Raw genomic sequence first — 25345 nt, forward strand, 5'->3', positions numbered from 1 at the left:
GTGTCAGTGGTGAATCCAGTGCCATTGCTTGAGTGTCCAATAATTTTGGAAGAGTTATGTTGTCCAAAAACTGATCAATTTCTTTTTTAGATGGGTTTATTTGTGGTGAATACAACGTTTTATAGAAATCCCTGAAAATGTTGTTTATTTGTATCGGTTCATATAATGTGTTCCCAGATGAATCTTGAACAGCACATATAGTTGTTTTTTCTTTATTTATTTTTAGCTGGTTTGCTAGAAATTGACCGGATTTATTGCCATGTTCATAATTTTGTAGGCGTAGTCTTTGTACTAAGAATTTTGTTTTTTTATCAATTATCTCATTTAATTCTAGTTTTGTTTTGCGTATTTTGTTCAATGTTTCCTGATCTTGGTGGGACGCGTAGGCTTCTTCTAGTGATTTGATGTTTTTTTCTAATTCCTGAATATTTTTGTTTTCTTTTTTCTTTTTATGTGATGAGAAAGAAATTATTTTACCTCTCATCACAGCTTTCCCTGCTTCCCATAGAACAGAAGCTGATGTTTCGGGAGTTACTTTCTTTATTTATTACAGCTTTTAACATTTAAGGTTGTTGTGACTGTGTGACTCGTGGTGTTCTCTGTGGTAACATGAAAGGGTTTCCTCAGAGACAGTCGATGTCTCTTTAATCTGACTTTCATACCAAAGTAATAGCGCAAGATTGGTCCTCGGGCCTCGGGGGTTGCCGAGTGTTGGAAGTGTCAAAAAACCGACACTTCCTCGAGTGGCCACATGAGGCTGGTTTTAAAAGCAAGTCAGCCCCCCTTAAGCGTAGTTTATGGTCTTGCAGATGTGTCTGCGTGCATGTTTCCCTGTGGACCACCCCGGCTGTGTGTCGCTAGAAGTGGATGAAGTATGGGTGTTCAGAATGCTGACTCGAGTACGGAAGCGAGCAACAACACAGTTCTCTGAGAATGGTAGAACCGCAAACAAAAGCTTCAAAGACCTAAAACCACGACATAAAAAGCACAGACAGTACTTACAGTGGACACCCTGTTTCACTTCAACTCTTTGTATGTTATAACTTCACTCTTCTCTGCGGCTGGCTGACGGACAAGCAAGAGTACTCGACTCAGGGTTGTACAGTAACACATAGAGCAGGGCGATATGGCCAAAAAAATTTAGCACGATATATATTTGAAAATTTGCGATAACGATATAACCGACGATATAATTGATGCGAGACAAAATACAACTCCACAACATTACTAGCGCAAAAAGACAACCTTCCATTTATTTTCACTTAAACAAGAAGCTGGTTTTTATGTACATTAAAGCTTTATAAAAATTTAACAGTGCAAATGCAAATTCCTTGCTGAAAGTTTAACCAAAAGGCATTTCCAGTAGAAATGGGCTGACATATCCTGAACATAACCATGTATAATATCCATCCATCCATCCATCCATCCATCTTCATCCGCTTTATCCGAGGCCGGGTCGCGGGGGCAGCAGCCTAAGCAAAGAGGCCCAGACCTCCCTCTCCCCAGCCACCTCCTCCAGCTTATCCGGGGGTATAATATCCACTGAAGTTAAAAAGAGGTGCTTTGCAACATTAAACTGCAGTGTGCAGTGCGTATTTTTCGGACCATAAGGTGCACGGGATTATAAGGCACATTAAGTGAAACAAAGCAGTCAGATAAATCAAACTTTATTAAACTCATTCTTCTTGCTTCCTCCACTTCTGTACCATTGATTCATTAATGTTGAATTCTCTGGCAGCTGCTCTATTCCCATGTTGCTGCAGTATATTAATGACTAACCTTGTATTGTGGATGGATTATCTCAGTTGTTCTCCTGACTGAAGTTTGGTCCGTTTACAGCATCCTGCCATGTGATTGCATTTGTCTCTAACCATGAGGAACCTTCACGTTAACTTTTATAAGTGGAAAAGTGTTAGTGTTCGTCCTCCAGCTTCACTGTTTATGTTATGCTAACATAGCTGTGTCGCTAGCGATCACGTAGCACATCATTATATACCAGCTAGCCCAACTTCAGTAACCCTACAAACGTCACTGCTGTTTAGTTTCCTGTCTTCATTTATGTTGGAAGTGATAGCAGAGCTGTACGTTTGAATTTTTTCAGAAATCTCTCAGTCAGAACATGCTATATCATGCTTAGGTAACTAGCGAAACTAGCGAGCTAACTTCCGCTAGCTTCCTGCTAACTTCTAACTCCGTTAAATGTAATAACTTTTGTTTTCATGGATGCCTGGAAGTTAAACTTTATAGTTACACCTGGTAAAGCAGCAATGCTGATCGTTTTATTAAAGATGAAAGAATTTAGACAGTTTTAACTCTCAGTGATGATGCAGTGTTGTTTGACCTGAAGCATACAGCGTTTAGGACCCAGATTACTCCCAGATTTAAGAGCATCTTAGTCCGACAAATATGACAATAACGACGGCTGCTTGCATGTTCTGCAAAAAAATGTGCTTTGTCGTGTATCTGACGGACAAACACCAAACCAGTTCCACATCACTGAAGTTGCACCATTTTTACAAATCAATTCTGGTTCATCTGTTTCACTCAACAATCGGCCATGTGCGCATGAAAACAAAGGCACTGCGCATGCGCGTTTTACTCCCATTCTATCGCGATATTTCATTTTCCTATCGTTGCCTAACATTATACCGGTATTACCGTGAACGGTATAATATGGCCCAGCCCTAGTAACACATACTGTCTCCATCTGATCACAGTGTACATATGCAAACATGCAAACAGGCCATCTTAATTTGTATTAATTTCATTGACAAATTTTCCTGATAGTTTTTGTCAAGAACCTTTTTTTCTTTACTTTTTGACAAAAAGACAACGCATTTGCTATACAATCATGAAATGTACTGACACTTTCATCAAAAAATAAAAACAAGATAAAATGTTCTAATGAGATGAGATCCAATCAGAAATTATTTTTTTTTTAAAGTCAAGATGAGCTTGGAAGTAATGTTCTTGCATTAGAGACGCACACATTTAATCTGCTCTCTGGAAATGGTAAAACTTTTTCTTTGAAAAAAATGGTACAAGTATATCCCATATTCCACTGTTTCTCTTGAAAACTGGCAAAATGTCAACACTTTGGAGGAAGAGAAAAGTAGATACATTTTGCATTTGATGTCAAGGAAAAAAAGTTTTATAAACCGTGAGTAGCAATTCTCATGGGTTACAACACAACAGACTTGGTCAACTAAAATAAGTAGGGTAAGTCAATGTTTTATTTAGTCTACTGTAATCTTATGATGTTTAGCTGACGAAAACTAGACTAAACTGACAGTATTACGTTTAAATTTATACAAAAATGATATTTTAGTCAAAAGAATACGTCTGAAAACTAAATCAAAGTACACAGCCTGGTGACAAAAAATGATTTTGGTCACTGCAGCCAATTTTCTCATTTAGAACAACTGTACACATGGTGAATTATTTAGTAAGCCACTTGTTCAAACTGTTAAGTGTACTCACAGCCACACTCATTTGGTTTTTTGTCAACAACAATGTTGCACATGCCTAGGCCTTACTGCAAAACCAAACAAACATATATATTATTTCAGCACAAGCTCTGACATGAATTACAGACATAACTTTAAATCCACAGCTCTACTCTGAGCCAAACATATTACTGCACGCTATGACATGACATGAGAATGGAAGGGGGAACAAACAGAAAAAGAGCACGACATATAGGGAGCGACAGACTGATTGTGGAATTCCCTTTTTTTTAAAAATTATTATTATTTGTCAGTACACCGACATTGCAATTCAATATGTCAACAGTGACCTAAATAACCTGCCGTCGGCCAAAGGATGGCACGAGAGCTGATATGCGAAGAAGCAGAGGGTGCAGGAATGATAACCAAACAATTACCTGTCATTGTCAACGCTCCTGAAGCCAGGAAGGATGTGTCTGAAGCTGGAATTGCGGTCAAGTTTGGGTTGACTCTTGGTGCGCTTAATGGAGCCCTTCAGCCGTCGACTTAGAAAGCCCTGATGCAGAGAAAGACAGTCATAAGACAGCGTCACTGCTTAACTTGGCAGTAAGACACAACATATTAATACCAGGATTTAAGCACCGCATCCTAAATTCAAGAAGAGAGCAAGTGCTCTGGATAGTTAAAGGGTAATAAATGGGTACAGATATCATATCAAAGCTAGAAAAAAAGGCTCATGCTAGAAAAGAAAAGTCCGTACAAGGTTAGACGCACAAAGCATTTCCCCAGCACACAGAGACATAAAACTACCAGCATATTGTCACAAAAAGAAGCTCGACTAAAAGAACATTGGCACACACACACAAAAATAAGGCTGATCATATGCATGAAGAAATTATAGTTTTTCCCCACATCACTAATTATGTATTTGTGACAAATCTTGCGACGTGCCCCCCCCCCCTGCAGTGTTTCTATTGATGCACCCTTTTATTGGTTTTCTCATTCTTCTTTGTCTGAGTTGTTTGCTTCTTCTAACATCTGCAATCGCACTCCCCCAAGCGCCTCACCATCTCCATGGCAACTGTTGGCTGGCATTAAAAGCGAGGGAATAATGAGACGTGGTGCATAAACAGTATGATGTTGCAAGTTTGGAGAGACCAAAAAAACAAACAAAAAACCTGATTGTTTTATCACCTTTTTGTTTTTAAAGACTTAACTGCGAAGAAACATTATTATAGACCAAGAAAACAAAAAAGGACTCGTAATTAAGAGGGTGTATGGCATCTTTGGGTGAAAGCACAAAGATGAGGGAATTTTAAAGTACGCCTGTGTGTAGGAAAAAGTAGTAAACTGGTTAGTGGTTAAACTGATCAGGTGTTCAGGCAGCTGTTTAATAGGCTCAATATCCACTGAGCAACTTTAAGAAACAAAGTAGTTCAAAAAACCAAATACCTACAGTGATTTATCTTCATATTCTTATACAAGCTAGAGGCTAAAGGACCTCCCTGCTTCCCATTCACGCCATTAACACACCTGTATAATTACCACCTACAGTGTGAACAGGTCGCCCCAGGCAACAGCGGAATAGGGATAATTAGAGTGACTTCCAGACAGTCTGCCAGCTGATCACAGAGGAGCCCCGGCATCCTGATGAAGAACACCTGTCATCCAGGAGGCACTCTGGCCTACGAACAAAGACTTGCTAATGACAACATATTTAAGCTCACGCCAGTCATAAGAATGTTTGTGTATCATTAGCCGGCGTGTGGTATCCAGCGTCGCGTGGGATAGCCGTGTTTTTTTCAAGGCTGAAGTTAGACAGGGAAGTACGGTGACAGCACTACTGCTACTGTACTGTCAGCAGAATGCTGAGGGGAAAGTTTGTACTTTAAACAGCCATGTATTGAGTATTGAGTATTCACACAGAAGAACAGTTCTTTTTGAGTGTGCTGTTGGTGCACACTTACCATCCCACAACACAATGCTCAAAGGAAATGGAGGAGCTACTCTCAGCTGCATCTGAATTTCTAGATGGTAGCGAAACAACTGGAGGAAGACGTTTGGAAAAAGGTAAATATGAAAGTGCACAGAATCGATTTTAACACCTCAAAGAACCTGATAGCAAACGAAAACAATAGCAAAATTCCCTATGTGGCTCTGGAGGTCCAGTGTTGTGCAAAAGACTCGATGTACCCCTCATTTCTTTGGATTTTGCTTCCAAGTAACCAGACTTTTTTGCAATTTTTTTTAAAGTGGTCTTGAGCAATAATTCTTCAGCTTCTCTCAAGGTCTTACAAAGTTTTTCTTTGGGAATTGGCTGCTGAAAATGAGTAAAAAAAAACTCATTTTTACTCCACTCTTGATCCTAACTACTTTCAGAAGAATGTCAAACTACTTAACAAGCCTTAAAAAAGTCAAAGTATCTTCTTTGTTACTTTGCTACTAACAGTGACAGCAGCTAAAAACTGTCTTAGTATATGTGTGCAACATGTCCTTAAAAAATTTGAGGAAACAAATGAAAGACAAAGAAGAAGCGATGCCAATTTATACAAGAACTGGACTAAAAATCTGTGGCAGCACATGAAAATTTCCAGCTCTTTGCGATTATTCAAGTGGTTATAAAGTCTTATGTGGTTTAAAGCAAGACACAGGTAATGTGCACAGATATGGTACTGCTATATAAAGAATTATAAAGGCTGTGAGATCCACAATAAACAGATTACTGTGGGTTGGTTATGAAGTTCTGTTTTGTTTTTTCAAATTAACACCAGGATGAGGGCTCAAACAATTCAGAACAACTGTTTAATATTTATTCTGACTGTGCTATAATGACATTTTAATCGGTTTTGAATACTAAATAGCAACAATCAGATTGATTTTATTTTTTGTATGCAAGCCTTATATTAGCAATACCTGGCAACATATGTGCATAAGCCAACAAAGAGGTGGGCAGCAAATGGCTGACGATTGCTACCTGCCACCAATGAACTCTGCTCAGGGGCTATTAGCTAAATGAACGGTGCTTAGTCACTGCTGTTAGAGAGCGAGACACCTGATGCTTTTGACAGGGCTCCTTTTTCTCGATCTAATTCGCTCTCAGTCCCGCTCTTGTATATTATTAGTTGTATAAATACATAATTCATTCATCCTGTCTGTGTATGTGAGTGCATGAGGTTTTATGTGGGCATGTGGTTAAATTAGCATAGGCGCCCATAGAAAACAATGACAAGTCAGACACTGTGCAGCTGGAATGCATTTAGCATCACGGTTACCGACATGACGAGAAGTCTCAAAGAAAAGCTAAACGATTTTGACCTTCTGACAACAAAGACGCACCTTTCTGCATTCCAACACACCGCCATTCACAAAACCATGCTTCTTCCTCGTAAGCCCTAGAGTGTACGTGTGTGAGGCGCTTGCTACTGTTGATATATTCACAGCTAACAAATTAAAATGCCCCCCTCCCTTCGATTTGCAGAAATAAGTCAGTGAATAGAAACACGTCCCTGAAGGCGAGGTGGATTGATTAGTGGCTGCTCATTTTGTTTTTACTTCTCCCCTTGCCCTGATAGATGGCCTCGGAAGAATGGAGCAGAAAGAAAAATAGAATCCAGAAGAGAAAAAAAAAAAGACAGACACGTACAAAGCTATAATTTCTCTATTTCACCCTCCCCGGTGTACGCAGACACTGACGTGACATTAAAAGAGAAGACGGAAAAAGAAAAAGAAAAAAAATCATAGAAAAGAAATACAAGACACCGCTCCATATAGCAGTTAACCTGTCAAAGCCGTCGCAGAGCAATTAGAAAGGATACAGGTCATTAGAAGAGAATAACCTATTCTCCCCTCACACTATTTCCTCTCAAGAATGACTGATACCTATATTAACATTAGCTTATGAAGGGGTCAACGAAAAAATTTCAGCACGGAATTTGCCTTCAGCAACTCCAGAGAGCAAAGAAATAGGAGAAGATGAAGAAGCAGAAATAGAGGTTGGACCAGTCAAAAAATTGAGAAAGTGACAGCAAGTGTCTGCAGAAAAGGGATGAGCTACAGGAGCAGGATAAATGGGGAAAAAGTGGAGCACGATGTGGAGGTGGCAGAGCACGAGTTGATAGAAGAAGCAATAGAATGAAATTAAATGAGGGAGAAAGCAAAAGAATACCAAACGAGTGACAAGGTTGCTGGCGGATGGGGGCTAAAGCAGAGGAACAGCCGATGGGAGAGAGTCCAGCCGGCACTTGAAACGACAGATGCTCAAATAAGCTCGGTCCTCCCCGTGGTTAATAATCCTGGTGTTTGTCTGAACAAATGTTGGCAAACTATAGGACGCCAATTATCATACAGTAAGCAGAGATGGCTGACATCGCCGTTGGACGCTTGACCCATTCCCATTATATCTCGCTGTAGGTACTCAAAGGGAAAATGGCGAGCGACGCCAACAAAACAAAAACAAAACCTCACACCTTAATGAGAGGGCATACATCACGCCGTCACTCTGCCACGCGCCAAAGCAACTCGCTAATGAGAATACAATCTCCCGGCAGGCTCAGCTTAACGGTGTTTGAGATCTTTACATTGATTCGCTTCTCGTTCAACAATGCTGCGGTTGGTCTTCATCAGCGTTACATGTTTTTCCCCTCTAAGGTCAGGCCCTTTGCAAATTCCTATTTACACAGAAACCTAAACGGAGGCTTTATAGTGTCGCACGTTAGTGTGAATTTCATTGAGCTCTTTAATCAATTCATACTGCCACGGTTCACAGCTAATGGGAAGGAGGGTAATAGAATATTCTGCTCATCGTGCTTGGTTTTTAACAACCTGTCTGTCCTTTATTGCACTAGGCCTCTGAAACTTAATGTCTGTCAAAAGAGTCCATCTATAATTAATACGATACTTGTTTACAGTGCAGCTCTGTACATGCCCGCTTGTGTGCGAGTATATAACAGGCCTGCATTCTTGATCGTAATCTCAGCCTGTCCAATTTCATTAAATCAGCACTAAGAGTTGTGTAATTGGGCTTTTTTCTTCTTGAAATTAAAGTAAATGCTTGCAACGAGTTAATGCTATTCCCTTGGCTTGGCAATTCCAGGCTCCCTTAATGGGGGCTGATAGAATCAGTGCCTGGACAATCAGCAGGGTGTTCCCTGCTTTCACGTCAACCTCTCTTGTCCTCCTCTAGAACAACCTGATGAAAACAAGAGACCTACCTGTCCAATTAGACCCCCTGCTATTATCTAAGAGGGGCTAGAAGGTAGGGAGAATGGAGTTAGCTCTTTATCCTATCTCTCCCTAAGTCAAATCAATCCACTCAGCTAGCGCAATCAGCGGGACGTGGACGTGAGAGACTTAGATAAGATTTATTTGTCTGCTCTTTAAAGCACTGCACATTAGAAAGTATCAAGTTGTAACTTTTACAGTCACATTTTGAACTACTATTCTTGGCTTGGCTTTGAAACATTTTTTTCTCGCCTGCTGGCGAGCAATTGTTTTAGAGAAGTTGTGCTTTTGCGTGTGCATGGATTCCACCATGCACGTGCAGATCGTGAATCCAGTCGCTGCAGAGTACATGACAAAAAAACATTTTGACAGATTTAGCTCAAGGCCTAGGAGGACTACTTTAGATGTCACCACAACTCTTTTCACTGTAGAAGAAAAGTGTGGGGTGGTTTGTTATTGCTAAAAAAAAGTAGAAGATGCAGGAGAATCACTGCCCGTCTTCTCGTTTGCGCTCCAACATTTGTGCGCGCACCATGTCTGTATCTTATCAGTCCATCCATTCAATATTCAGTTTCAATTCAAAGGGCTCTATTAGCATGAAACTATCAATAACAATAATGTTAATATGCTGTTATGATTGATTTACTGATATTTTAATAGAGTCAGTCGAATATGAAGTTCCCACTTCGCCCTCTCAGAATCTGATGACTTTTTAAAAATAATATAAATATTAAATATTTAATAAAGCTAAGAAAAAAAATTACTTTCACAACTTCCTTTACTTGTTTTTCAGTCCTAGATACCTCCTTTCCCCCCACATTAGAAAGTATGAGTGCTCAAAAATGAAATAAATAAATAAATAAATAAAATAAAACACATCAAAAAGTCAAATTCTATTCATTACTAGCAAAAACCTGCAATACAGATGATTTTTGCTGTGACAGTTTTGCTCATGTATGAAAACACAGACGTTAATTTAACATGCTATTTTTTTTTATCTTCATTATATCACAATATATAATGAGATGGCAAAAATGGGTTTTCATAAAAATCTAACCAGTGAATGATAAAAAGCTAAATTTTCATTGTATAATACAAAATAATCAATTGCAGACACTGCTAGCGTTGTACAACGTTGCACATGTCACGTGCACGTAATGTCAGCAATGTACACATAATGTAGACGTACCGTTGCTGTTCATTTTCAGATGATCAACTTTTGAGTGTATATAGATTATAACTAGGTAGTTTATATCGTAGGTTTAATCCAGATTTTTTAACGTGTCTAAGATGAGTTGGGGAACACACATATGCTAGGACAATTACAGAAGATATATGCACTAAGATTTAAAATATGTGTGGTGCTGTGTACGCCATGGTTATTTACTGCCTCTTAGGTTGTGGTATATTTATGTATGCTTGGCATTAAGATACATCCTGTCTCTGTCTTTAAGGCATACCTGTACTTGTTACTAAGCTCTTTGAAACTGAGTTGAAGTTGACGGTGCTTTTCCAGTAAGTCCTGTTTTTGCAGGCATTAATCAGTAGGAAACAGACATCATCAGCATAAAACATGATCTTCCCTTTTCTATCTTGGAGGAAGAGGCCAAGAGCAGCATACTGTCTACAGTGTGAACACAGCAAGGTTATCTTTATAATAATATGGTTGCACATTAATCTCAATTGCATCTATCTTCAGTGTAGAAGTATCTGTATGATCTGCTAGTCTGTGTGTTGGTAAAATCATCTTGTTTCCCTTCAGTAATTTAAGCTGAAAATATTGGTCACCAAAAATAATGGTCAAATGTTACTTATAAGATGTGCAGGTAAGAATGTTGCTGTGAGGGGAACTGTTGCTGTAATCCCGACAGACGCCAGAGGGGGGCAGTATAGGGAAAAGTGCAGGAGAGGGTTAAATGTTCCCTGAGGAAGCTTGTTTTCTTTACACAAAAAGTTACTGCTGCTCATCAATAAAACATCAGAAGCAAGTTAAGTGGTCATGTGACCAGCAGTGCTGCACTCCTCTACCCTTTTCCTTTGGAAAGTACAAAGGAGCTGCTGAGGAGATGCTTACCCAGTGTCTAGCCCATCCTACCTGAGCCTCTCTGTCTCCTCCAAGCTTTTACTTCTTCATTTGGTTCTTATATTGCTCACCGCAAGCTTTCAGTTCTCCTTTTCTTTTTTACATTTCGGGAAGTCCGGTTACAGTGGTAGCATATACAATCGTAATTAAAAGGTCAGAGAACGAGCGCACACACACACACACACACACACACGTCCCAATACCATTTCCATCTTTTTATAAGGGCAGATTAGAGTTTTGCCATCTCTAGGTTGGCAAACTGTGATCGTCTTATATGAGTAACAGACTTTATTGTCACTCTGCAGGTGGTCCAGCACTAGTGGGTCTACTGTTTATTGTTATTACATTGACTGTGGGCTTTTATTAGAGCACTAGAGTCATTTGAGTGCAGAATATTGCTGATGGTGGGGGAAAAGAAGGAAATGAAAGAAAGCAAATATATAATTTCTGGTTTCAGGAATGATGCAAGAGTGTGAAGCTCTTAACTAAGTCCACTGGTGTACCTGCAAAGGCTGATGGTTTATACAAAGCTAGAATATTCTTTATGAGAGACTAATTACTGAGCGTGTGTGGCTCTGCTGGCCTAACTTCGACTGTTTACAGTTCACCTCTGGGGCGACATCTCCCCGCTCATTATTTATTAATGGAAATGTGCGCCGCTAATTGCTAATTATCTTTAAATTGATGACTCATAGAGGATGCTTTTGCTTAATCAACTGGTTGTTTATCTGCTGAATTAAACATGGCAGAAAGCACAGCAGAATTATGCAACATGACAGGCAAAGCACTGCTCTGCATTTGTGTGCGCGCTTGACCGAGGAGAGGACAAGCGTGCTAGATGGCGGATGGATGCCGAGCACGAACAGGTGTGGGAGTATGTGCGTGCCGTAGCTCACTTGAACTATTCGAATGAGAATAAGAAATTTAATGAAGGTAAATCAAAATCAATGAGGGTTTGAGTGCTGAGTAGAAACCCAAATTGTGCAAATGTATTTGTGTTGCATAGACGCCAAACATCAAAGGCCCTGTTCCAAACACTTAAAGCAAATGAGTTTCAGATTGGCATCCTTCCATCTGGATGCCAGACGAGCCTTGAGAAAAAGGGGGAAAAGCAAACCTGTTCTATAAGAAACAGCCTGCTAAGGCACATCAAGGGGGAGAAAATGACAGTCAGAGAAGAAAACAAAGAAGAGGCAGAAAAAAGGAAAACAAAGACAAACTCACAGTACTCACGGTGACTCTGAAAGGCGTCGCAGCGGTGGATGTAGGCTCCATGGACGGTGTGCTCTTGTCCGAGGACCCCGGCATACTGCGGCGGCGTCCTGTCCTTTCTGGAGGAGACTCTGAACAGAGAGAAGATTTAACGTTTGGCCTTAGAATCGTAAAAACATCAATCCAATAAACTCACTAATCAGCACCTCCAAAGCCAACTAATTAACATGCTGTCCTGCACTTGCTTAAATCATTTATCAAATCATTTTATAGGAGCTGAACAGAGCTTTGGACAGAGACTAGACGGTTTCCCTTCAGTCTGCTAAGCTACATACATGGGGGTGGCATTGTTCTTCTTTCCTCTTAAGAAAACTATTTTTCCCCATATTTCACAATAGTCGTGATGCATTTTAAAGTGCACATCATGTCAAACATCACGATTGCTTTTAAAACTCGCTCAACCTTTCATTTTCAACAAACTGAAGAATCAAGAGACGAAGAAGAAACTCAAAGAGGAAGGAGAAAGACTCCAAACACAACTCGATCAAAGTGTCAGACTGACCAGGCTGACCTTTGACACAGGCAGCGTGATAGAGATAAAGGTCTGGAGCTCGTGGTGAGAAATGGGCTCAAACTGGAGTGAACTCAAAACACTCTACAAAAAGAAAAGCTTCTGATGGGTATGAAACACAACATCACAAGCTCAAACCTTAACCTAATGCTTTCATCAATTTTAGCAAAGCTTTAAGCAGACTATGAATACTTTCAGTGCTGATACACAATAGTTTAAACTTTCATAAGAACAAAAATAAGCCCTTTCATTTTTTATTTTATATTTGACATGATATAAAGACATGCACATTACATTTCCACTTCTTATTTTCCCACCCGTCACCCACTTACTAAACTCATCCGTGATATGTTATCTTACGTCTCTTGTGTAGTTTTCAGTTTTCCCTCTGAACTCAGACACACAGACCTTCATGATTTAAGAACACGCTCATCTGAATACGTTTTGAAAGAGCTGTGGAGTCAAAAACTGTGAATGTGCAAAGAACAAGCATATCTGGACACGTCCAAGAGGAATGTGAGTGATGTTGAGCATGCAAGTCCTCACAGATTTCAGACAGCCGTCACTGCAAAGTGCTAGCTCACAGGTAGAGAGCAGAATGATCAGATGTTAGGCGGTGGGTGAACTAACATCTCAGTGTTAAACAACTGATGGACTGAAAATTGATTATATACAGTAATGCACAAAAGGCTTCATAAAATTCCCATAAATTCTTTATATTCTGTTTCCAAGCAGCGAGATGTGGTTTTAACTTTTAAAGAGGTCTTGAGCAATAGTTCTCCAGGCTTTCTGGAATCTTTTCAAAGATTTTTGAGTCATCAGCTGCTTTTCCGCTCCACTCTTTGTACCTGACCATTTTTTGACGAAAGCACTTTTTCTTTCTTTCTTTCTTTGTCACACCACTTAACACTGACCTTCTGTCATTCAAGCATAAAAATAGCATTCGAGCTAACTCAAGGAATGAACTGATGTTGCATTGACAGATGCCAAACAACTTGCCAAAGAAACAACTTTAAATTGTATTTTAAATTTGTTCACCAAAGTCTCATCAGAAATTATCTTAGTGGAAGGCTGGAGGCTCTGTCATGGTTTGGGGCTGCATTTCACCCAGCGGTGTTGAGAATCTTGGCAGAACGATCTACCATGCAGCATCATGACTTGGGCTTAATGTTTTAATATGGCAAGTTGATCTGGAAATGCAATGAAAGCATACACTGGTAGCTTTCCGCTGTGTATTTTTTAAAAATCAGCCTTGGGTTGGCTTCCCCAGAGCCCTGACATTGACATTATTGAAGCAGTGTGAGATCATCTGGACAGAGGCCATTGATATATCAACTTGACTGTTGACTGTCAAGACCGTAAAAATTGTACAAACTGTTTTTCCATAAATGCTTGCATATGTCTCAATAGTTTTCTGGACTTAGTTTGTGTTTTCCGAGCAGAATATAAAGAAAGAAGACTTGAGATTTTTATACCAGCGGTCCCCAACCCCCGGGCCTCGGACCGGTACCGGTCCGTGAGTCGTTTGGTACCGGGCCGCGAGAGTTGAGGCTCGGGTGTGAAATGTATGGTTTTCAGGGTTTTTAAATCGGTTTTCAGCGTTATTTTGTTATCGTTTTTATCGTTAACTCTGTTTTCCTTGGTCTTTTCACGTGTGTTATGAATAAATCTTCTTTTTTTCGGTACCGGTACTAGTTTTATTTTGTTGTATTTATCCGCGACACCTTAAAGGCCGGTCCGTGAAAATATTGTCGGGCATAAACCGGTCCGTGGCCCAAAAAAGGTTGGAGACCGCTGTTTTATACAACAAGAGACACATTAAGAGGTCTCGGTGAGGACATGGCCTCAATTAGGACATGCTAGAACAGTTAAATGAGCTCTAATGGAGTAAATTAGATTAGTGATAAATGTGGGTAGTTGTACATGACTTTAAACATCCTCACACACACATACGCACCCATAAATCTATAGTCGGGCATCATATTTAATAGGTGCAATGACCATTTTGTTGAGATGAGGATATTACCAAAATCTTGAAAATGTTAACGTGTGATTCTTTTACAATTTTCTTAAAGTTTGACATAAAATGTCCATTATGCACCTTTTAAATATCAACTTTTGGGGAAGTTTTGATGTTGCATCAACATTGACTTTAGGGTGGAAATATTTATGCATTAGAATATTAGGTTTCAGCTAATTAAGGACTGAAGTGGCTCAGGATTGCTATGACATGACCAAAAACTGCATCAAATGTGACATGTGTCTAATATGGTATTTGCATTCGGAGCATATCCTAACAGGCCACACACAGACACACACACGGAAGATGTGTTTGTCAGTGCTGTCTTTTCTGTTCGCTCATCAAGCTGAGTTGTGCTAAATTAGCTGTCTGCTGCTTAACAGGCTGGTTGACTGTATTAAGCGCTGTTACACAGTAATTGAAGAACAAGCATAGGAATAGCACTTCCTGCTGTGCGAAGCATCCCGAGCCCACACAAAGAGAACAGAAGAGAAACGCACGTGGTCCAGAGCATCAAAAAGCAGACAGCCATAACATGCTCTGACATGGAGCGAATTCAAGTCTCTGTAATTGAAAAAGCCCGATCCTCTGAGTAGAGATCCATTGCTCTGTGAAGGCAAAGCAAACTAGCTAAGCATTAATGCCATGTTGAGCTTAGAAATGTGCAGTCAGAGATAAGATAATCAGAATTAGACTCATCTAAAACCCTTATATCTGTACAAAACAGAAAACTCAAGAGCCCTGTCTGTCAAGTGTGTCAAGATGAGTCCATGCCTACATAGAAGAGAGTCCATGTCTAGATAGGAGGGCTGCAAGGGCTGCGTACAAATCCGAGGAACACAGTGGACTTCTGTGGTGATACCTGCACCTCTCGATCTGTTATGATGCTCCACATACTATATTGTTTTTAGTATATTATACCAGACAACAAATGCATTCTGTCTAAAATAAATAAAATCAGAAAATCATTCATGAGAAAATGGGCTTGATTAGGGTTATCATCAGCACTGGCGCATTTCTCCGCTCAACTTTAATAAATGTACCCCTCCAGTTAACTTCGTCACGGAAATCTCCCCCCACTTACGTACAGCTGGCTGCTACAAGCGCTCAAGAGGGGAGCTCGCGCATAAAAGACACACACGAACACACATCGTTTAGTTCTACACTAATTGCTGTGTGTGAAACTTGCAGCCAGCGCTTCCACATGTTTTCAACATCTGCGTGCGATGGATCTTCACAAGCGCGTGGAATTTGCCCCCACACCACCCTCTCGCTATAACTCGCTCCCGTATCCGACTCTAACCCGCAAGCAGACGGCGAGCTGTAAACAGTCGTACTCAATGAAATTTAAATTAATAAACACCAGTTCCAATCAGAATCCGGAAGAAAACGATGAAAGAGCTGCGCTGCGCTGCATGTGGTGGCTGGTCTCAGACTGTTGAAACATCCTGCTTGGGGGCTCTGGGGAACTGCTATTAACTGTAGCTATTTTAAGATTTAAAGGTGTGTGTGTTGGTGCACGTGTGTGTTTGGGAGCTGCATTTGTAAGGTCAGAGGATCAGAGATCACAGGGAGCTCACAGACAGCAGCTGGGTCAAAAGGGTGTTACCGGAAAACCAAGTGTCAAAGACCTAAGGCCATACAGTGCACTGTTCTCACCTCCTTTCTGTTTCTCATTGATGACTTCTTCATTTCTTTATCCAGCTAATTGTCTTACCTTATCACGAGCTCGTTTATTTTCTTCAATCTGTCCAAAAACTGCATCGTCACACCTTCATCTCCTAAAAACTAACCTCTATCCCCCATCAGCACCTACTACAAAAAAGAGCCATGCTTCTGTTTTGACTCCACCCACAGCTGGAAGTGCTAGTTTGAGCCCTTGGGGGCTTAAAACAGTATAAACCAACTGATAGCTGGGAGTTTAGAATATGTGCAGCCTATGAGTGAATGCACTTGACCTTTAAAGGAGAAATATTAGACTTTTTGGCAACAACCTCTCTCCCCTAACCCTCAACTGGTCATGGAAGATGACTGCCTCTCCCTAAGCTGGAAGTTTGTTTCTGCTGGAGGTTTCTGCCTGTTAAAAGGGAGTTTTTAAAGGACGCAGGATTTTGAGACTATCCCACTTCTTGGCCCTATACTCCGAAGTGAAGTGCAATCAGGATAAACAACATAAAGTTGGGTATCAATTTGCCAAGTTAACACAGGGCTTCCCCTGTGCGTTCCCATTAAAGGTGTGGTGTTGGGAACATTTAACCAATCTTAAACGTGTGTTTCACAGAAAATGATCCCTATGAGTGTAAATGGCCTGCATTTGTATAGCGCTTTTCTAGTCCCTAAGGACCCCAAAGCGCTTTACACTACATTCAGTCATTCACACACACATTCACACACTGGCGATGGCGAGCTACATTGTAGCCACAGCTGCCCTGGGGCGCACTGACAGAGGCGAGGCTGTCGAACACTGGCGCCACCGGGCTCTCTGACCACCACCAGTAGGCAAACATGGGGTTAGTATCTTGCCCAAGGATATTTGGCATGCAGCCAGGAGGCAGCCTGGGATCAAACCACCGACCTTTTGATTAGTGGCTGACCTGCTCTGCCACAGATGATGATAAAATGGTGATTAAAAATCTCTAAAGAACATTCTAGTAAAATTAGAGCATATGGAAACTTCAAACTGGATACATGTATTCAATTATAAATATTATAGATGTCGTATGACGATTAAACCTATCCGGTTGTTCAGTCTGACGTCACTAGCCGTGTCTGGGCCTAAACTCCGCTGCAGGTCCATATATCAAACGATCACTGTGGCATTACTGAGAGTTGAAAAACTGTCTAAAGTCTTTCATCTTTAATAAAATAATCAGCGTTCTGCTCTACCAAGTGTAACAATTGAGTTTAACATCCAGCCATCCATGAAAACGGAATTTATGACATTTAACGGAGTTAGAAGTTAGCAGGGAGTTAGCTCGCTAGCTTCTATCTAAATACAATATAGCATGTCCTGACTGCGGGGTTTTGGAAACAAATTAAAACATACAGCTGTTATCACTTCCAGCATAAATGAAGACAGAAAACTAAACAGCAGTGACGTTTGTAGGGTTACCGAAGGGCTAGCTAGTATATAATGATGTGCTATGTGACCACTAGCGACACAGCTATGTTAGCATAATATAAACAAGCTAACTTTTTTTCCACTCGATAAAAGTTAACGTGAGTGTTCTCGGTGGTCAGGAACAAATGTAATCGCATGGCAGGATGCTGTAAAAGGACCAAACTTCAGCCAGGAGAACAACTGAGATAATCCATCCACAATACGAGGTTAGTCATTCATATACTGCTGCATGGGCTGGGCTGTAGTTACATCCTAAGGTTTTAAAAACTGAGCTTAAATAAATGATTAGCGGTAATAAAAGCCGAGGGAGGTCAACAGTGATCACTGACTGTTTTAGGAGCTTTTTGAGATCAAATAGAAGAAAATACATAACATTAAACATGTTAACAACACAAAAGCCATATTAAACGCAGACTACTTTAGGCCCGGAAGTAGGATTCGTCGCGTCATCACTGAACAACCGGATTAAATATAAAAATGGAATTCAATAGGCTTAATCGTCATAGAAATTTAATATGAGGTCAGTAAGTACAATAGTGACTTGTTATAGGTTCCTCAGTTCCTCTAATCTGGAGCAGGTTAGGATTACAGAGTAAGTTGCCATGGAGATTTAATCTGATAAGAAATGAACCACTATCATAGTACAGAAAGCCCAGAGTTAACCCTTGAATTACATGGAAAAGACAAAATCCGGCTTTGTGGTATAGATCTCTGGAAGCAAACTGTGATATTTAATACTCCCAGTTAAGCATTACCTACCCAGTACACCTATCCAGTTGTGTTGATAAAGAAAAGAACTATCCAAATCAGGTAGTCAGATGTAGTTAATTCTAGTTAATTATCAATGTGAAAACAGGTCCAGTGTGGAATATTTTGCATACCAGCATGCTTTTTGCATGGCTGTACCAATGTGCTTCTGTTTTAAAGCAGGGTGAAATAAAAACAATGCCTGACTTCCTACGTAGACATTGTTCTTTTACATGAACGGATTATGTTTATAACCACAAGGAGCAGGTTGTGCCAAGTGCCTTTGTGATAACTGATGAAATTGTAAGGAAGATATTGTTGTACAGGGTTTTTTAATCTACCTTCAAATGATTTGAAAAAGAACATTCAGTATCAGCCTTCCTTTTTTTCCTCCCCCGAAACAAATGACTGACAATTAAAAGTTCCTCTGTCTCCCTGAAAACATGATTCATCTGTTACATATACATTGATACTGCTGTTCTTATGAGTTAATACAACATAGCATGCTTTTATGCCAGATAACTAAGACAGGACAAAAAACAGAATAGGCCTGTTAAATGACAAGATTTCTTATAAATAAAGTTTGTGTTTTCATTTATTGTCACCAAATTACACTGTGTGCATATCCCGCTATATAAAAAGACAAACTGAGTGCTTTAAAAACATTTACATGGCTTATTTAATATGCTTAAACTTGCTACGTTGTTGTTTGCTCTTCCTTACCCTTACCTAAAGTATGTATATAATATCACAGATAACAAACAGACAAAATAGGGACCTGCAGAAACCCTCTGATAACCCTATTATTAGGGATCAGTATTATTACTTTGTATTTATAAATCTACATCATTCTACACTCTTTCTGAATGGCAGCTAAGAAAATTCTATGACTGTTTTATATTTAATTTATGAATGATCAGTCATTATAACAATGACTGCAATAATCAGGTTACATAAATAAATAAATTTGGACAATCAAGAATTCCATTTGATAGGAAAAACAATTATTGGCCAACATACACAACGTATTCTAAATGTCAGCACTAGATTTCACCAAAACAAACGCCAAAGACGCCTATCTAATTTTTATATGTAGCACCAGATTTTATTTTTTAAATAAATCTGTTATATAGTCAACAAAATAGTGTTAATCCCTCATCACAATTGCTACACAGGTTTACACCCATTATCTTTTGCTTTTATGAAATTTTTGTTTTTCTCCTCCTTTCAAATTTCAAACAACCTCTAAATATAATTTAGAAGGAGATTATGTTGTGCTTTGTACAATATCAGTGTGGTGCATAGCTCAACTAAATCAGAATGTTTTAAGGCATGCAGTTTAATGAATCTTGCACTCGCTTGTTCATAATAATCAGATTAGAGCAGAGCGATATGGCCAAAAATATTTATCACGATATATATTTGAAAATTTGCGATAACGATATAACCGACGATATAATTGATGCGAGACAAAATACAACTCCACAACATTACTAGCGCAAAAAGACAACCTTCCATTTATTTTCACTTAAACAAGAAGCTGGTTTTTATGTACATTAAAGCTTTATAAAAATGTAACAGTGCAAATGCAAATTCCTTGCTGAAAGTTTAACCAAAAGGCATTTCCAGTAGAAATGGGCTGACATATCCTGAGCATAACCATGTATAATATCCACTGAAGTTAAAAAGAGGTGCTTTGCAACATTAAACTGCAGTGTGCAGTGCGTATTTTTCGGACCATAAGGTGCACGGGATTATAAGGCACATTAAGCGAAACAAAGCAGTCAGATAAATCAAACTTTATTAAACTCATTCTTCTTGCTTCCTCCACTTCTGTACCATTGATTCATTAATGTTGAATTCTCTGGCAGCTGCTCTATTCCCATGTTGTTGCAGTATATGACTAACCTCGTATTGTGGATGGATTATCTCAGTTGTTCTCCTGACTGAAGTTTGGTCCGTTTACAGCATCCTGCCATGTGATTGCATTTGTCTCTAACCACGAGGAACCTTCACGTTAACTTTTATAAGTGGAAAAGTGTTAGTGTTCGTCCTCCAGCTTCACTGTTTATGTTATGCTAACATAGCTGTGTCGCTAGCGATCACGTAGCACATCATTATATACCAGCAGCTAGCCCAACTTCAGTAACCCTACAAACGTCACTGCTGTTTAGTTTCCTGTCTTCATTTATGTTGGAAGTGATAGCAGAGCTGTACGTTTGAATTTTTTCAGAAATCTCTCAGTCAGAACATGCTATATCATGCTTAGGTAACTAGCGAAACTAGCGAGCTAACTTCCGCTAGCTTCCTGCTAACTTCTAACTCCGTTAAATGTAATAACTTTTGTTTTCATGGATGGCTGGAAGTTAAACTTCATAGTTTCACCTGGTTAAGCAGCAATGCTGATCGTTTTATTAAAGATGAAAGGATTGAGACAGTTTTTAACTCTCAGTGATGCTGCAGTGTTCGTTTGACCTGAAGCATACAGCGTTTAGGACCCAGATTACTCCCAGATTTAAGAGCATCTTAGTCCGACAAATACGACAATAACGACGGCCGCTTGCATGTTCTGCAAAAAAATGTGCTTTGTCGTGTATCTGACGGACAAACACCAAACCAGTTCCACATCACTGAAGTTGCACCATTTTTACAAATCAATTCTGGTTCATCTGTTTCACTCAACAATCGGCCATGTGGGTATGAAAACAAAGGCACTGCGCATGCGCGTTTTACTCATATTCTATTGCGATATTTCATTTTCCTATCGTTGCCTAACATTATACCGGTATTACCCTAAATCAGATCCATTTATAATTCTTATACCGTTCCTTTGTAGTATATAAAACATTAATCCATGTTGCTACAGTTTAACTCCATGTGTGTTCTTGGGGGAACTACGAGCTATACTGGTTAGATGTTTTGTGAAGCTCTATTCTATACAAGTCATCTAATAGTATTCTCCTGGCAAATCAGTAGTTCAACAATGAAGGTTTACTATTCAGTTACTCAGACCAGATACAAATTTACCAATAAACCCAAAAGGGTTCTGCATTGTGTTTGTAGCCATTCTGTCTGTTTGTTCATGATGTTTAGAAATGTTAGGATTTTTCCCTTTTTTTCCCCCTTTACATTTACATTAATTCATAGAAAAACTTTGTATACAAATATAAGAGTGATACATATACACTGTGCGCTTTTTGTGAGATTTTCCCAGAGACTAGCTCCTATTTATTTATTTCCATTTACTTTTAGACAGCCTTTACTCTTTATTTGGTTGTTCTGACTTTAGTGAGAGCAGCTCAAAAGCATTTCACCTCATCAGTTTGATTTGACTCTTTCCCAAATTCCACATTCATAAATGCAAATTCTCAAAGACAACGCTATACCACCTCATTTCTTGGAGGAAATTGAACTCTGCGTACCCACAATTTATTCTTAAACAATAAGGTTTTAAAAGCCATTATTATTTGTAACTTTTTCATTATGTTTATTTGACATCATTGTAACACACACACACTTCTTTGTCTATTGTATTACATTTGTATTTTAATCATTAATAAATCAATCAAAAAGAAGCTTCAACATTAGTATTCTGGACACTGCCAGGTTTTGTTTTTTTTAAATCAGAAGTTGGATGAAATTGTTGAGTACTAAAATTAGCCGCAACCGCTAGTTAGCATGTTGCATTTATAAACTCATATATTGACTAATTAGTGCCAAGTAACTAATAAACCACTTAAAACTGAAACAGAAACTTCTGGGATGATTTAAACTACACAGCAAGATATAATACTAACCTATTAAAGATGATCCAAAAGGGACAAACAGCACAGACACGTTACAGAGGTCCAGTTTAATAACTTGTAGTGGATGATACCTAACGGACACATCAAGGCAGCCACACCCCTTACTCAATTGAATTAGTTAAGGTAGTTTAAAATGTTGTTTTTTTGGGTTTTTTTTTTTTTTTTTTTTAATCACTGCACTCAGTTTCTCTTCCACACAACAACTCTATGTATAGAGACCAAAACTGCATTTAGAACCATCTTTTAAATATATCCTTTATTTACAGGTATTTAAAGGTTATTATAATGTAGATGGACTCCTTTTTAGCGCCAACCTTGCTTGGCATCTAGAACAGTTTCCCCTTAAATACTAGTGGTAAAACAAAAACATGATTTTATTTAAACAGCTTCACTGTGTGACCAAATATGGTGTTATAAAAGCGACAACAGTAAAACCAGCTGAAAGTTTTCCTGAAGTTTGACAGATCTATGGAACGACTTGAAACCAATCACTAATCGAGCCCCGGCTCGGACAGTCTCAGTCGTTGTGTCCTTGAGCAAGAACTTCACCCGTTACTTACTGGTGGTGGTCAGAGGGCCCGGTGGCGCCAGTGTCCGGCAGCCTCGCCTCTGTCAGTGCACCCCAGGGCAGCTGTGGCTACAATGTAGCTCGCCATCACCAGTGTGTGAATGAGTGGATGACTGAATGTAGTGTAAAGCGCTTTGGGGTCCTTAGGGACTAAGTCAAGCGCTATACAAATGCAGGCCATTTACCAAGGTTTAAATACAACAACAGCAGCAAAACTGTGCTCACTGTGCTAATGCACTGAAGGTTTAACTACAGGATCCTGTTATCAGTGTTTCAAGAAGTCTATACCCTCAGGGTTGGAAAATAGCCCCCGCAGAGATTGCAGAGTTCTTGTGTTATGACAGGAGGGGGAAAAAAGCAGAAGAGAGATAACACACACACACACACACATACACGCACACAAACACACTCTGTCTCTTTCACTTCAGACCAATGAAAACTTGCAGAAAAAAAAGAAATAAATAAAATCACAGGCTGTCAGACTGTGTTTGCTCTGTTCTCTCTACCTGGATGACTATCTTGTCTCAGTCCACCCCGGCTCTCATCACGGTTGCTTCACAAATACATCGTTTTTCTGTTTTCCCCTCAACTAAAAGAAACTCAATTTTTAGACTTTAAACTAACTTTTAATTTTTTCTCAGATCTCAGGTCTTTTTAGTGGAATATCTCACTTCATGCTCAGTCTATGTAACAGAAGTCACGGGAGAGGCCCACCCAGGCACACGCTGTACCGCGACCACAGCTTTGAGCCATCAAACTTAATGGCTATTCTAAAGCATGTTTTGGTGAGCGAGATCTGTTTGCATCTGTTTCCTCACATGTACACAGAAACCATGATGTGTTGACGCTGAGCTGTGGGGACATCGCTGGACTTTTGACCTATGGGATTTGTATTTACTCAGTGCGGGGATGATGGGGCGATAAAGAGGTGCTGCTCAGTCTCCTTGGAGAGGCTCTCGACACCAGGGAATAAAAGAGAATTATTTCAGCCTGCAAAAGTCACTGGTGCAGACACAAACGATGGTCACTTAGCTGTGATTGGGCACCAAGGTCCATCCCTAAGTCAACACGCAAACGCACATCAAAGAAACATGAAATCATCCTTGAATTTAATACTAACACCTCAATGAGGAATGTAGAGCCTCAGCTTTCTGTCAGCTTTGTGCAACCAGCTGATGGATAAATTACAAGTACTGATGCACAAAGCATCCAGCGGCGGAACAGCTGACTACTTCTTATCTACAAGGAAAATAGATCCACATCCAACAACATGCAAGTGATATGAAGAAAGAGAGCAGCTTTGGTTTGTGTTTAGCTTGGCGCATTCTTGCCTTTGTGTGCAGCTTGTTATGGAAAAGCACAGGAGAGGGATGGAGGAGGAGGAGAAGTGGGGCAAAGAAGGAGGAAGTTTGTGTTTGTGCAGAGGGCGACTCAGCTGCAGCATTCCTGTAAGTGCTGGCTGATATCCTACTAACTTCAATAACATCCACTAGTGCACTAGCACTCACACAGATATGGAGCGAGTGTCCCATGCTGACCCGACAAATTACAGGGAAAACCCAAACCTTTGAGTCCCTGTAGTGAGGGGAATCTGTGGAGCTCTTTTCCTGACATGATTGGGTCAGCTTGAAGGAAAGGGTCACTGCAAATCAATACAGAGTTGCTCTGAGTGTGAGAAAACACTTGTATCCTGACGGGAATTGCATCTTCCACTATCACCGAATGGTTTGAAGGGTTTGAAGACTATATCAATTATATTCGCTAACTTTAACAGTCACCAGACTTCAGGCGAACTGAACTTCTATGGGAGTTATCAGACTTGTGGAAGACAAGTTTCCCCCCTTAAGATTCTTGGAGACTTGAGGGGTCAAAGTCAAGATGCCCTGGAGCTCTTTCAGAGTCAAGCGATGGTGCGCCATATTAACTAAGGTGCTCACGCAGTCCTCTGTGCAAGCCTTTAAAATGTTTTCCTCTGAGGAATACAAACTGCACACGGTGAACTCAAACTCCAGCCTCCTGGCTTCACAATATTTGTTCTCAATCTTTGTGTTTTGTCGATCGCATTATTACAGACAAGTCCCAACAATACAAACCACAATATGCGCTACAGTGCTTTCAGTGTCTTTGTATTTTGATTATTCTTTTTGTCTGTTTTTTAACTTTGTGTTTAAACATCACTCTGCATTTAATCATTACTTAGCTATCTTCCACACTGAGCCTTTTGTCTCACCTCTGTGCCCTAAACCCCCACTCGGTAGTGCTGTGGGATACTGCAGATTTTATCTATCAAATACCCATTAAATACAGGGCCAGTGTTGCCGATACCAAAACCGATACTGGTGTTTTTAACCTATAATGGTGGCTGTAGGAGAGAGCAGTATGTCATGATTTATGAGAAGAATCATCATTAATTTGCACATTTTTGACCACTAAATATCAGTGATTTTTACTTTCCCCAATAATTAGTTAATACAACAAAACACACATTTCAGCTTTTCATGTATTTTGAATGTTTTTTTGAGACCTGGAATATAAACACGCCTGTCTCTAA

At 39.8% G+C, this 25345-nt stretch overlaps 1 protein-coding gene across 10 annotated transcripts in view; it reads right to left on the reverse strand.

Moving 5' to 3' along the window:
* The window catches only part of dab2ipb (DAB2 interacting protein b), a 179309-nt gene that overhangs the window by 98881 nt on the left and 55083 nt on the right, over positions 1-25345 (reverse strand). For 7 of the 10 annotated variants that reach the window (XM_082542351.1, XM_082542354.1, XM_082542355.1 and 4 more), the window contains 2 exons: positions 11974-12092; positions 3884-4002 (listed from right to left, as the gene is read on the reverse strand). In XM_082542351.1, coding sequence (XP_082398477.1) covers positions 3884-4002; positions 11974-12057 — 203 coding nt within the window. In that variant the 5' untranslated portion in view covers positions 12058-12092. Of the gene's footprint in view, positions 1-3883; positions 4003-11973; positions 12093-20328; positions 20792-25345 lie in introns of those variants that run through there. The other 3 variants (XM_082542352.1, XM_082542353.1, XM_082542358.1) reach the window with 2 other exon arrangements.

The sequence above is a fragment of the Aulonocara stuartgranti genome (assembly GCF_965226115.1).
Source record: "Aulonocara stuartgranti genome assembly, chromosome: 7".
Lineage (NCBI taxonomy): Eukaryota > Metazoa > Chordata > Actinopteri > Cichliformes > Cichlidae > Aulonocara > Aulonocara stuartgranti.